Below are 14,338 nucleotides of genomic sequence, written 5' to 3'. Positions count from 1 at the left end.
AGCTAATTCAGCAATGCCTAAATTGTGTCTGGGTGCTATAACTCTGGTCTTTTATTGGTCATTTTCATAATCTAATGTTGTTCAAGTGGTTTGTAGTATTCATTTTTTTATTATCTCTAATCACCTCAGAATTTGATATTGCTATTGCAACTATAAACCATTCATGAAAGAGACCTTAATGATCATGTAGTAAAGCTTTGATGTGAGAAGAAAAAAAGTTCTGCCAAGATGTGATTATAATTGTTAGCTGATTGAATAACTACTCATCTTCTGTAAAAATAGTTATAGAGGAAAACCCACAACTTTTTAATATTTGTGAAAGCCTGCAAGGAGAAAGTATAATTACAAACAAAAAAAGAGTTTTCACAGTCCAGCAGTGCATTGTTTTCTTCTTAAAATATCAGAACTTTGAAAGATACAACAGGTGTGTGGAACATGAGAACATAAACGTAGAATAAAAAAACGATAAATGCTAAAAATTATATATTTTTCTGGTTAATTTCCAGTGTTTTATACTGATCAAAACACTGTAAATAACCAAGTATTTCCAGTAAAAAGAAAAGTTTCATCTAATTTTTTACGTTTCATTTTTTGGAAAGTAATTCTAGAAAAAACAAAACCAAAGCAGACGACGTAAACAAAAGGTATAACAAAATATTTTGGGGAAAATGTAGCAAAGGTATCACTGCTAAAGATGTATACTGCATATGAGTTTTCTCTCTTTATTTTTTCTAAAATTAATAAATAAACTATTAAAACAAAGAGATAAATAAATGAATACAGAAAACACACACATATACGCATGATTTAATTTGTACTTGACAAATTATATAATCTCAACATTATAATCAAATAAAGCTGCATAATTATAACATAATAAATATAATAATATTATTATTACTATTAACAAATATGATTTATTTCAGAACTGAGTTTTTATTTATTAACCCCACCTCCACATTCACACACACACACACACACACACACACACACACACACACACACACACACACACACACACACACACACACCAAACTACAAACTTGAAATATAATGACATAATTTCATATTATCATCAAGTAAAGTGAATTTGTTCACATATCTATCAGCATAATCAGTTTTTACATCATTTCACTTCTATTCTACTTTTGCTAACTGATCAAGAGACTCATCTCTACAAACACCCACATCAGCTTTCACTTTCAGCGACTTTTTAACGTTTTAAAAATAGGCCTAAAAGTAATAGCAGAAGCAAAATTGTAGCAAGTACTATTGCCACCGTCAAAGGTATTATCCAACCTAAAAAAAAAAAAAGAAAGAAAGAAGAAAAGAGCAATAAGTCTGGTATCATTTACAATTACCATTGTTATATTCTGATTAATCTGATTGACAGCGCTGCATATGGAAACAAATGTGATCAAGTTCAAAAGCTAAATTACATCACATTAGACAGTTAATGAAATTTAAACCAAAGAGGAATTCTACACTAAAACACTTTAGAAAAAATTCACTAAATTAAAAAGACAAAATATTACAGTCATACTTACGGTCCATGAAGTTCTGACAGGGAAACATCTGAAAGAAAGAATGAAAGAAATCAGCCACAGTGATCATCCTTTACTGATAATAAGCCTTGTGTTAGATCAGTCACTTACCTGAGTAGGAGGAGAAACCCGCAAAAATTTCTTCACCTCATGCCACATGATCTCATTCTGGTTGGAATTCAGGAGTTTGTCTTCATAAAACAGACAGTCCACAGTGAGGCGGACATGTGGGTTATCCACCTGTCTCCGGCTTTCACCCGCAACATAATCAGTATCGAAGGTATGATGCATCACTACCAGAATTGCTGGTTTATCACCTGAAAACACAAAGAAGAGAGGGTGAAATGATTGAAAACAAGAAATTCAAAATATGTTTTCCATCTGTAGCCTATGCTGTAAGAACATAAAAGCTGCATGTGGCTCTTTGCCTGAAGAGCCACATGTTGCTGAACCAGTTTTCTATGTAAATACTGCATGGGTGGATACCTAATGTAAGACCAGTCACATACAGTTGCATTTTTTAGAATACCTTCCCACAATCATTTATAAGATTCAATCAGTGCTAAATAATATAATGTAGCTTTTCTTACGGGGCATGTTGCTCAGGGCTTCTGTGATGTCGGTTCCAACTCGTGAAACAACAGGACAGAAAACCAGAATGTAGTCACATTCTTCTGGAGACTTCACCTCTCTTTGGCCAAAGGTGATCATCTTTCTAACAATGAAATGATGAGTCCCATTTGTCTTTCCCTCCACGAAGACGTAGAACTTTTCCCCCAAAGCTAAAGATTTGGGAAAAAAATTAGATAATTGTTCTTAACTTTGTGTAGCTACACAGCTTCAAGCAAAAGAAGATAAACCTTGAGTCCATTCTGCAAGTTTCAAAATAATCTAAAAATTATGTCAACTTTTCACCTCAATGTTAATTACAGAATGTATAATGTATGAATGTACATTTTATTAATGTAGAAAATTTCATTAGACACAATGTGCTTAAATTAAAAGATAGGAAGATAAAAACTATGTAGTAATAAAATACAAGACAACACACACACACACATACACACAAAGAATTAACTGTAAGAATAAAAAGGTTTTAAGTACGTGTTTGAAGGTCTTCTTTGAAATAACAGGAAGTACCCTTAGCACACTTAGATCTAATTAGACCTGAAGAGATCTAATGGAAGTCCATCTAAGCAAAATAGATTTTTTTAGCTGCTCCCAAAATCTGTTTAAACTTTAAACCACAGAAGTAATCATAGACCTGCAGCTCTGCCCTTCAGTTTAGATTAGCATGGATTAGCATGCTAATACAATTTCCAGTTAAAAGAGAAAGTGAAACTAAGTTAAAACAATACAGAAAAAAACAGAGCATGTTTAGTGGCCTGCAACACCGTGGTGCTTTTAACCAGAGTTTAAAAGGTCAAAGACAATGCAGTCGCAGTCACAGAAGTGTAAGGATGCATTAACTGTTTGAGCAGTGCTGGTACGTCTAAAACTAGACGTAGACATGAAAAATGAGAGTAATTATGAGCAGCAGGAGCAATTATTTACATTTCTAGGCAGTGAATATACTGCAAGTCCAGTATGCACTCTCATTTAACCAAAAGCAATTCCAATTTTAGTTGCAAATTCTGCAATTCGCCAAACTTGAGGTTCCTTTTTACTAGTCTGCTGCATGGTGCTGTCAGGAAGTGTAAAGTGTTTGAGATTAAGTTAGAAAAAACAAATGTAATTGCTCACCATTTTCTTCATTTGTGCTTCTAAGTAGAGACGTGGAAAGAGAGAAAGGTGCCTTAGTCAGACTTTAACAAAGCTGAATAACTTCAGGTAAATATGCGTACATCCTGGTAACAGCTGTTCTTCGCAAACTTATAATAGAACACAGCATAAAAAAACAAATGAAAAAACCCCAAATCTTAGCAGTGTATAATCTGGGATTTAGCTTTTAACAGTCTGAGAAAAAGGATCTAAAACCAATATTTAAGAAGCTTACTTACGGAGTACTTTGATAAGATGTTGGTGTCTCTGCCATATTTTATCACACGCTCAAGACCAGTGAACACCCTTCCCCCACGTCCAGTCTTCCTTCCACTGTTTGTTGAAGGCAGCGTGTCAGTCACGGAACAGGAACTGCAGACATAACTGTGTGCTGAAGGAAATAAGATAAGAGCACAGCAGCAGCGGAGGAAATGTAGTTACTATAGTGTGCAATACAAAGACACTAGCAGTTACAATGTTGGGGTCTTCAAACTACATGTTCAAAAATTGGGGTTAATTGCACCACATAGCGTAGGTGTACACAATTAATATTTACCCAGGCTTTCACAACAACTTCTACTGTTTGTTCTTCTCAAGCAATATGACAAATATATCCACTGGGTGGCAGTGTTGTAAAAAGACAATCTGAAAGTGGCTCTGATTGGACTGAAGTCCAAAACACCAACTTCATGTGTCACTGAAAACTAATTTATTACATTTATTCTAACTAAGAGACAGGTGATGTCAAAATGTATTCCTTTTACTCGGTTCTCATACCAGCATAATGGTGTCAGGTATCTACCGATAACGAGTATGCAGTACCGAGGTTAACTGAGCTGTTAATTAAGCTTTGTGTTTTTTAATGTTTCAGGCAACGTCAGTCTCAACACAAATATTACTTCAATAATATGTTTTGAATGTAAATAATTCAAATAAATAACTAATAATTATTTATTAGTGACAACAGGACAAAAATATTTAAATTAAAAATGAACAAAAGCTATTTGCTTTATTATTTACAGTCACACTAGTTTCTTCTTTCCTTTTCTCAGTTTGAGTCCTTTTACTGCTCAACCATCACACACATGCACACAAACACATGCAACTGCTGACATTTAATAAAACTCATAGACTTGGGGACAACATGTTAAGTGCAGTAAAAGCATTTGTTGTTACACTACATGCACTGACAGTGAGAGTGAGCGAGAGAGAGAGAAATAGTAGTGTCAGCTCACTTGACCATAGCTGCTCTTAAGTTAAAAACATTTGCCAACATGCAAGTAAATACTGTTGGTTAGCCAGAGTGAAATGCCTCCAAGCTAATTTCACTTAGCCTTCATTTTCCTCTGTGTTGTCTTAGCTCTCTTGGTTACTGATGCTGCTTCTGCATGGCCTAGTAAACAAATTTGATAGTAATAAGAATAGATTGGCCATATCATCTTGTTTTCACTGGTATCAGATTCACGTTTTGAGTCCAGATCTGACAAATGTCAGATCCAAATATGTTTATATTTACATTACCTAAGAAAAAAATACTACATAAAGGAGATTCATGTATCCACACTGCAACACAGTGCATGTTCATATGGTATCAACTTGTCATTGGTTGTCCCGCCCCGTATCACACCCTGCACTACTGTTGTTTTTGACTCAAAGGAAGGGCTTCCACTCAGCTGCTCAGCAGACAATCATTTCATTTTTTATGTTTAGGACAGTTAATGCTAAAACATTTAAACTCTTTTGCTGTTTTATTTACATTTATTTACAGTGGCTTGTGCAATTCAACTCAGCTGTAAATAAACAAATATTTCCAGGATGTAGGAGCTGCACGCCATTATTTACTGATGTGAAAGTAATACAACAAAAAATACAATTCAATAACAGCAGAAGATATAAACAAAATGTAACAGGTCTGTATAAATTACAGGCAAAATGCAGTGAAGGTATTGGTGGTTAAAGGATGTAATGTTACGTAAGGGTTTACTCACACTTAGATCCAAGATAAATTAATAAGCGTAGACAAGCAACAGAAATATGAAACATTTGAATTTATTATTCACAAATGATTTCGTTTTGATAAGATTATTTGGACAAATCAGCAGAATTACGTCATAGAGATGATTTGCTTTTATTTATAGCTTCACCAAGTTGCAATATAACCAACAAGATACCCTGGATGTGTGAAGTGATTTTAGTAAACCAACACTGTATATCAGTACAGCAGTGCACAGTGTTGTTTTACAGGACAATTTGTTTTCATAGAAATGTGCATCTAGTTTGCTGTCTGCATTAATGACATGGCTAGAAAAATGTCCTAGTGCTCATCTAATAATCTTTCTCCTTATTATTGTTATTATTGTTGTTGTTGTTGTTGCTGAATCGATTACCTAAAATATGTGATTATGTACTTATTTCCAACTTAGCCTTGAACTTAGCCATATGACTCCTTGACCTTAAAAAATAGATTCCTTTTGGTTTTGCTATCCAGGGACTGCTCTCACAGCCCTATTTTCTTTTTTATTTCAGGACTGTTGAAATACACAAAGATCGCTACAGCAGTTAGAGCTGCAATCCGAAGTACTCGACGATTCTTCAAATCTAAAATGAAGAATAAAAGAGCAATGAGTTACCTCAGATCATTCTTATAGGCCAAACAATCCAAAGTCATTATTAGAATATTAAATTCTATGATTCAAAGTTTTGAACACCAAAAGACTATTTATAGTATACTTTAATATGTTTAAACTATATATTCCTCTTTGTTGTATACAGCAATGGCTTGGAGAATTAGTCGCAATCCATGAGCAAGTAGGCTTTATTCTAACATGCTGACTTATCAAGACAAAACAAAGAGGGATAATTACTTTAAAACGTGTCCCTTAGGGAAACACTCCTTAATGTTATAGTATGAAACTGGAACAATCATACTTACATTTGATCGTTCCAAACCACAAAACCTGAATAATAAAATGAAACAAAGAAATAAAGTATTTAAGTATATGCCAAAATAATTATGTGTAAACCTGATAACAGATCAATACATTTTGTCATTACCTGGAGAGTGGAAACTTCCAAAAATATCTCTATTTCATTCCACATCTTATTGTTACGTTTAGACTTGAGGAGCTTGCCATCATGAAACAGACAGTCCACAGTGAGGCGGACATTTGGGTTGGTCACTTGTCTCCGGCTTTCAGCTACAACATAATCGGGATTGAAGGTGGGATGCATCACCACCAGTATTACTGGTTTACCACCTGTAACCACAGAGACAACAGGATGAAATGATTCAGAACCATAACATAAACAAAAATTTGGATTACTCCATCTTTAGATTATACTGCAGGACATATAAGCTGAACATTCTTCTACAGTAAACAAGATCCTTCACCTCCGATTTCTTAATCCTTGTTTTTATTTTCTATTTTTTCATTAGTCCAAAAAAGATATGAGAATAGCCCTTATCTAAGAAACAATATTGACACTGGATTTGTCAGTAAATCTCCCCGGTTACTTAGAAGCACCAACTCCTTCACAATATTAGTGAAGACAATAGAAAAACTAATTCAATTTTCCTCACGGGGCATGTTGTCCAGAGCCTCTCCGATGTCCGTTCCAACTCGTGAAACAGCAGGACAGAAAACCAGAAGATAGTCGCATTCATTTAGAGCGTTCACCTCTGCTTGGCCAACATCTTTCAACCTTTCAACAATGTGACGATGAGCCCCATTTGTATTTCCAGCTTCAAAGATAAATAATTTTTTTCCCCGAAGCTAAAGATGGATGAAAAAGAATATTTTAGGCATATGCTTATAATTTTTATGCAGTTTATGTTGTGTGTGTGCCAGTTATATGAATCATGATCTAAATAAGCAAAAACTAAAGGAAGTGGGTGAATTACTGTCAGTGTGAATGTAGCTTTTTCCATGTGAGCTTTTCTTAATGAATGGAAATGCACATGTCAGCTAATCCAGGTGACTGGATTGGACACTAGATCAAGTGCTCCCCAAATCTAGTGAAACCACCGCCATAAGTCAAAGATTCACTCCTCCTTTACTTCTCTTTATGTCTTTAACAGTTCCCTATTATGCTGCAAAATGCTGCATTCACGAACTGTCAGCTGTATGGCGCCATCAAGTGTTTAACAAACGTAATAAAGTAAATGTATTTTCTCACCATTTTCTTCTTTCTTTTCTTTGCGTTGGGAAACAAGTGGAAGAAGAAATTAGCATTTAGTGGGAATTTAAAAAGTTGAACAATTCAGCCAGCAGGTAAATATGTGTCAGTGTTGGTAACACTGAAAGCTCTGCACGAGCTTTTACTGGATCCAGACAAAGTCAAAAACGAAAAAAGAAAGACCACCTTAGAAGAGTGTGTGCATGCACGTTAGAGATGAGGGAGCACTTCAAAGCCTTATATGGTTAGTTAATCATTTTAAAAGTCGACTTACGGAAGAGCTTGATACGTGACTCGTGTCACGGGCACACTGAAGACGCTAAAAGCCCCTCCCCGACCGCCTCTCAGTGCAGCACTTTCACTTTTGATTTGAGAAACAAAGACAAAACAGAGATGAGAATGTGTTTTGAGAGAGAAAAGACAAGAAAGGTAGGAGGTGTGAGTTATTGAAAATCATTGTAAATGTGTGTGATACAATATAAAGATGAACCTTGATAAAAAATTAAAAAGAAAAAACAGTTGTTTGTTCATCTCATTAGAATCTGCAATACTGATCACGACCACTGGGAAGCAGTGTTGTAGAAAAATGAAGTCAGTCCAAAACACAAGCTTCACCTGACACTGAAAGTTGAAGTAGAAAATATCAGTATCCCCCACCCAACAACTCAACTAACTACATTTATGCTGAAGAGAGACGAGTGGCATAAAATGTATTTCCAAAATTACAAATGTTTTTGTGCACACAGGCATTTTAAAATATTTTAATAACATCAACACTGATTAGTAAATCAATCAATATTTTAAATCTGAGTCACCTTACACGCTATGTGTGTCATTTACTGTTTACCTCGTGACGAAGGTGCGGTGCATCCACAACTATGTACTCTGAAGCACAATGATCCGAGTGAGATGCTACGGTATGACTTTAAACAGGCGCTTCATGCTTGAAAACCCTCCAATGTGGCTGAATTACATCAATTCTGCAAAGATGAGTCGGACAAAGTTCCCCCACGGTGCTCGAAAAGACTCTCAAATGCTTGATTGCAGTTGTTGCTGCTAAGGGTGGCCCAGCCAGTTAGTAGGCTTAGGCTCCCTTTTTCGCACAAGGCCATGTAGGATTAGATTTTTCCCTCTTTAATAATAAACACCTACATTTAAAACATTTTTCTTACTTGTGTTATCTTTGTGTAATATTTAAACTTGATTGATGATCTCATTTCAGTGTGACAAAAAATAGGAAATCAGGAATGAGGCAAATCACTTTTTCACATCACCATATTTATTGTTATTTATTAGTAAATTACATTTTTAGTAAAAAGTAAAAGGTTAATAAGATAAAGTACAGAAAAGCAACAAGACAGGAAAGATTTGTATTTATTCTTTATGAGCATAATTATGATAATACATTCAGCAGAATTATTTCACACATATGTTTTATTTGTACTTGACGACTTGTTAGTGCCTTCAGCATGAGCATGCTCGACCTTGTCTACTTGTGTAAGTGTCACTAGAATGATGACAAAAATGAATGCAATGATGAGTGCTACAATCAGTAGATGGTTCTTTATCCCTAAAATGAAGAAAAACAAAGATTATTAAAGGTGGTATTTTTTAATATTATATATAAAATACAAAACATAATGCAAATGGCAGAAACTGCAATTAAAATAATAATAATAATAATAATAATAATATCAAAGTTTCTATTTTCATGGGCCCATCTAAATCATTGAACTCAGGTGCTCCAATCACGTTCTTAACCTCTGATTTATCGAGTCAAGCACCCAGCCATGCAGACTGCTTCTACAAACATTTATGAAAGACCGAAAGACCAGGTCGCTCTCAGGAGCTCAGTAAATTTCAGTGTGGTACCATGATAGGATGCCACTGGTGCAACAAATTCAGTTGTGAAATTTTCTCATTATTAATGAATTAACAAAGTGGAAGTGATTGGGAACGACAGCAATTTAGCAGCAAAGATAAAGGCCACGTAAAGTCAGAGATTGCTGTCAACATCAGTGTCTGACTTCACAAATGTGCTTCTGGATTAATGGTCAAAAAATCCCATAAACACACTTCTAAACCTTGTACAATGTCTAGTTAAAGCTATTGAAGCTATGAAGCAATTGTATTTGAAAAGGTTGGGTCAATATCATATTTAATGGATTAAGAATGGGATGGGAATCAAGTTCATATGTGGGTCTTTGGCCCAGTGTTTTGAATTTATGAGGTTACGGTTCCTCGTGTTTTGAGAACCTCTGGTTTTTAGGTCTGGCTTCTTTGTAACTTTAGCTGGTTGCTATTTTCCTTGGTAATCTATAGTATTCTCTGTTCTTTTTATTCTTTAATATTCTACTTCATGTTCCTAGGTTATGATCAAGTTTAATCTGTGTGCTTTGGTAATGCAATAGCTATCATGTTTTATGATCCCTTTCTGTCTCCACAGTCATGTCTGGTCTGTTCAGTTGTGTTCCAAATGTGTGTCCATTCTGCCCTAATGTCCTCCTGTGTATCTAAACCCTCAGTTTGCATCTGTTCTGTGTAACTTTTGAGGTACTTTTCAGCTAATTTCACAGGTGGGATAACTACATACATTGTCATTTTAATCTGAATGTAAAACTGGGGCAAAAAAAAGCTGTAATTGGAAATTCATGGTTGTAGTCACACTTACAATTGACTATCCTGGTCAGCAAGTCAGAGCCCTAAAAAGGAAGAAGAAAAATTAGAATACAAATAACAAATTAACTGGAGCATTTGTAACAAACTGCAATGTTTGAATCATACCTACCTACCCACTACTTTATTCAAAACATCAATATTAGATAAGTTTTTTTTAGTCAGTACCTGAGTCTCCAAACTGAGAACTCCAAAATGATTCTTGATTTCAGCCCACATGTTGTCATTGAGACTGCAGTTAAGGAGGGTGCCATCATAAAAGAGACAATCCACAGTGAGGCAGACATCTGGGTCGTAGACCTGTCTGCTGCTTTTGGCTACAACACGACGAGTATCATGAGTGTGGTGCATCACCACCAGAATCACTGGTTTACCCACTATAAGGACAGAGACAGTGGGATCAGATGGTTCAAGAAAAGTGAAAAAACATTTAAGTTAGTTAAGTTACTAGATATTGAGCTGAGGCTGTAAGACATTAAAACTTTTCTTCATAACCCTTTACATTATTTCATCCATCCATTATTTTCCATCTACTTGTTCAACTGAATATCACACAGGAGCTTCCCATCTGACACACAAGAGAAAAAGACAACTAATGTAAGTAGGTCACATACAGGTAAATTACAACTTCTTACCATGACATTTCTCGTGATACCAATTTAACATTCATGGATTTAAATTACTTCCCTTTACTTGTGATGACAAAAGAAAACTAGTGTGATTTAACATTTCGTACGAGGTTTGTTGTTGAGAGCCTCTGTGATGTCTGTTCCAACTCGTGAAGCAATAGGACAAAAACCTAGAAGGTAGTCACAATCTTCAGGAGAGTCCACCTCAGTGTGGCCGATGTCTTTGAGTTTTTGAACAATTTGAGAATGAGCTCCATTTGTTCTTCCCGCCTTCCAGACATAGAATTTTTTCCACAAAACTAAAGATGAAAGAAAAAGAAATTTAAGTACATTATTCACCTGTAACATCATTTTGTACTACTTGAGCCAGATGGAGGTGAAAGAAATAACAAAATGATATCATCTATCAGTGGCTTTTTACATGGACTATTAAGGGTGCTGATTAGGATCTCCCCAAATGTGCTGAAACTACTGGAGTAATCACAAAGCACTCAGCTGCAGTGCTTTCATTTTAATAGGGTAGTGTAAATGACCACGGCAGACCCGGTGACATTAACATGCTCTGTTACCTTTATTGACACACAGAGCTGCAGCTCTCCCGCTGCCAGCTCAACATAACCAACAACAACACCACCACAGGACCCAGTGCTATGCTTAAGTCGGTGGGGCATGATTGCGGATGCCGTGCAGGTGCGTCCACCTTCCCTGCACGGCACCGCAGGCCACACCCAGCCACAGGTGGTTTAGTTATAACAGAAAATGAAAGTGAATTAAAACAAGGTGTGTCTTCTTCTTCTTTATTTATTTTGATTTTTGTTTGGTTATTAAAGCTCTTCATAATTATCATGGTAGAAGTATCAATAAATGATGTTTTATAATCACCAAATGCAGTTTAATGAATTTAACAAATACAGTCTTGAAAAATCTACTTGTTTTCTCACCTTGTTCCTGTTCCATGTCTCTAAGAAGGATCAAGAAACAGAAAGGAGCATTTTTCAGCATAATTATCCACAGACAAGGTGAATGTACATCACAAGCTCTCTTTAGTGGCAGCTGCCCTACAAAAGCTATCACTGGTATAGATGTCTGAAAAAAAAACCCAAGAGATACTAATCTGTATTATTATTCAGTTCAGTTCAGTGAGAAGATGAGAAAACCTAAATGTGCCACTGAATGATGCAGGAAACCCAACTCCTCCTTCTAAAGCACAAGTGCGCACTGCAAAAGTTCCACAGCCTTACTATCTGCACAGCAGACACAGAAAAAACAACTAAGTCCAGTATGATAACAGGAGCACCTCAATGTCAACCATATAGATGTAATTTAATATTTAACACTAAATCAACTGTGACTGCATAATTTCCTCAATAAAGTACTTTGATTGTAATTTATCGGTAATCTGCATTATTACATTGCATGGCAGAGAATAAGTAGTTCACAGCATCATGGGGTGAAAAAAGAAAGTAAAAGGTTACTTACAAAAGAGCTTGATAATTTCTTTCAATCTCTGGCATATCTTTCCTCAGGCTGCAGTAGAATGAAATGCAGTGTAAATGAAAGTCATGGTCACTGCAAAACTTTCACTTTCACATGTGCAGACAGCCACCCACTCATCCATCCACTTATCTGTTTTTTTCCTGCTTTTAGATGCTGAGCACTGGGAAATCTCCCAAACAGAAATATTTTCAGAACACTAAAGATGAAAAGGCTTCATTTAAAAAGGGTCAATTGGAGCATAATATTGCATCATATCACAGTACTTGAGTCAGATGATTTCATTTGATATTAGTGCCTTTTTTAAGTGAGCTACAAAGTGCCTTGGATACTAGGACCCAAAATTAGCTAAAATCACAGAAATAATGACGAAGGACTGTGATGGAGTGATTTTGACAAAAGTTGTCATTGTTGTGCTTAAAACTGTAAACCTTGTCCTAATCTGCATGTTCAGCTATTTTTCTGTCGACATCTAGGATGGTGGGGGATGGTAATAGCTATAGTGTTTAACTGCAGGCACATTGCATGTAAAGGTTCTGGTTTCTTTATTTAGAAGGAATGCTTACTTCCTGCCATTTATGGGCTCACCTGTGCTTGTATATGGTGGACCATTAAAGGGGTTAAGCGATATATGGGGGGTGAGGGAAGGTGACCCTTTTATGACTATAGATGTTGTTAAACGGCTGTAACCACATATGACTAGCAGGAAGTCATGAGTCACGTACACACACATGCACTCACATGCTCATACGTGCATACAGTCACACACACAGTGCCTTAACTTAGTGGTTCCCAAACTTTTTTTGCTGGGCCCCCCTTTGTTCTACAAGAAAAATATTGCCCCCCCCCCCCCCCTCTCTCTCTCTCGCACACGCGCTAACACATCCTCCAACCACACACACCCATATTTTGCTCCATTGCGGTTTATTTCACACCTCAAACATTTAGTAAACAATTTAGCAAATACAAGTAATTCGCGGGTAGTAAGAAAATAAACTACTAACTCTTTTACGCTACGTCCGCAGCTGTTTCGTCCACACGTATGAGTTCATCACGCAACCTTAAAGGTATGTGCCTTTTTCCACGTCACGCTGTGCGCCACGTTATTGTTTACAGGAGATGAATTGCAGAATGGCAGATAGTCAGATTAACAGTATTTTGTCTCTATCTTCAGGTTTTACACGCTTACATATAAACAAGCAGTTACTGTCCCTCCATTTAGAAAGGCAGAGGCGTCACGGTGTGATTATTTTACATGTAGTTTTTTTTCCTGTGTAATAACATTGTTATCAATACATTTTTCAAAAAATGCCTCTCTGTGCAAAATGGGTTTAAAAACATAAACAACTGTGGGATGCTGTTTGTCCGTGATTTGAACCGAGGGAGCAAATCGTGGCAGGATCAGCCTGATATTATTTGTATCCCACTGTAACTTTACTGTATAAAGAGCTAACATCTCTAAAATGTCAGGAGTAGCTATTTATTACAAGTGTTTGTGAACTAAAAATCAAGAATGTGGGATACTGTTTGTCCGTTTTTTGAAGAGCCCAGCGCTGCTCTCGACGCAGGGAAAACCAATTCTGCAGGGGAGACCTACCTCGGCACTTGTGCAGGTGAAGCCAAAGGGAAGATTTGCTTCACCATATTTTCTAGTCTTTGGCTTAGAATGAAGTTGGTTTGGAAACATATTCAGCTATGCTTCATCTCCTGCTTTGCTTGTGTGGGCGCCCCATGCAAGCAGTGTCCAAGCGTTGTTTTGTTTTTTCCCTTTTCATGCCGCGCCCCCCCTGCAATGGCTCTGCCCCCCTAGGGGGCGGGCCCCACACTTTGGGAAATGTCTCCCTTAACTCTTAGGAGAAACCTTATGGGTTTTACAATGGGGTGTTTCTGTAACTGATATCTCTGAATAAAAGGCTGCGAGGGGACACTGTATTTTTTTAAGTTGGCTGAGATCAGGTGGGGAGTTTGTAGCTCCAAGATCCTGACCAGACCGGCTTCTCTTGCAAGTTAAAATGGACTGAGCTCTGAGTGTCTTGCTTTGTTCACGGGGATAAGTCT

General features: G+C 36.5%; 2 protein-coding genes across 4 annotated transcripts; both read right to left on the bottom strand.

Annotated features, from left to right (window-relative positions):
- Positions 1 to 440: 440 nt before the first annotated feature.
- LOC308397134 (uncharacterized protein) lies at positions 441 to 8,122 on the bottom strand. Of its 2 annotated transcripts, XM_080882873.1 has the most exons (7): positions 7,756 to 8,122; positions 3,545 to 3,696; positions 3,288 to 3,307; positions 2,135 to 2,326; positions 1,656 to 1,861; positions 1,548 to 1,575; positions 441 to 1,299 (listed from the first exon to the last, which is right to left on the bottom strand). In XM_080882873.1, the coding sequence occupies exons 2-7, from the start codon at positions 3,577 to 3,579 to the stop codon at positions 1,214 to 1,216; spliced, it is 567 nt and encodes a 188-aa protein (XP_080738999.1). In that variant the 5' UTR covers positions 3,580 to 3,696; positions 7,756 to 8,122; the 3' UTR covers positions 441 to 1,213. The 2 variants fall into 2 exon arrangements, with proteins under 2 accessions (XP_080738999.1, XP_080739000.1); XM_080882874.1 differs by lacking the exons at positions 441 to 1,299; positions 1,548 to 1,575; positions 1,656 to 1,861; ... (1 more) ...; positions 3,288 to 3,307; positions 3,545 to 3,696 and adding exons at positions 3,739 to 5,903; positions 6,238 to 6,262; positions 6,360 to 6,562; positions 6,886 to 7,078; positions 7,482 to 7,499.
- A 623-nt stretch (positions 8,123 to 8,745) lies between these two features.
- LOC308397133 (uncharacterized protein) lies at positions 8,746 to 14,018 on the bottom strand. 2 transcript variants are annotated; one of them, XM_080882871.1, is made up of 7 exons: positions 13,878 to 14,018; positions 12,266 to 12,313; positions 11,728 to 11,747; positions 10,894 to 11,085; positions 10,326 to 10,534; positions 10,153 to 10,183; positions 8,746 to 9,051 (listed from the first exon to the last, which is right to left on the bottom strand). In XM_080882871.1, exons 1-7 carry the CDS (start codon positions 13,922 to 13,924, stop codon positions 8,903 to 8,905), a joined length of 696 nt encoding a protein of 231 aa, XP_080738997.1. In that variant the 5' UTR covers positions 13,925 to 14,018; the 3' UTR covers positions 8,746 to 8,902. The 2 variants fall into 2 exon arrangements, with proteins under 2 accessions (XP_080738997.1, XP_080738998.1); XM_080882872.1 differs by lacking the exon at positions 13,878 to 14,018 and adding an exon at positions 13,285 to 13,851.
- Between the last annotated feature and the right edge of the window lie 320 nt (positions 14,019 to 14,338).

Source organism: Rhamphochromis sp. 'chilingali' (assembly GCF_963969265.1).
Source record: "Rhamphochromis sp. 'chilingali' genome assembly, chromosome: 5".
NCBI classification, from domain to species: domain Eukaryota; kingdom Metazoa; phylum Chordata; class Actinopteri; order Cichliformes; family Cichlidae; genus Rhamphochromis; species Rhamphochromis sp. 'chilingali'.
The sequence above is the reverse complement of the archived record's forward strand: the minus strand, read 5'-3'. Positions and strand labels throughout refer to the sequence as shown.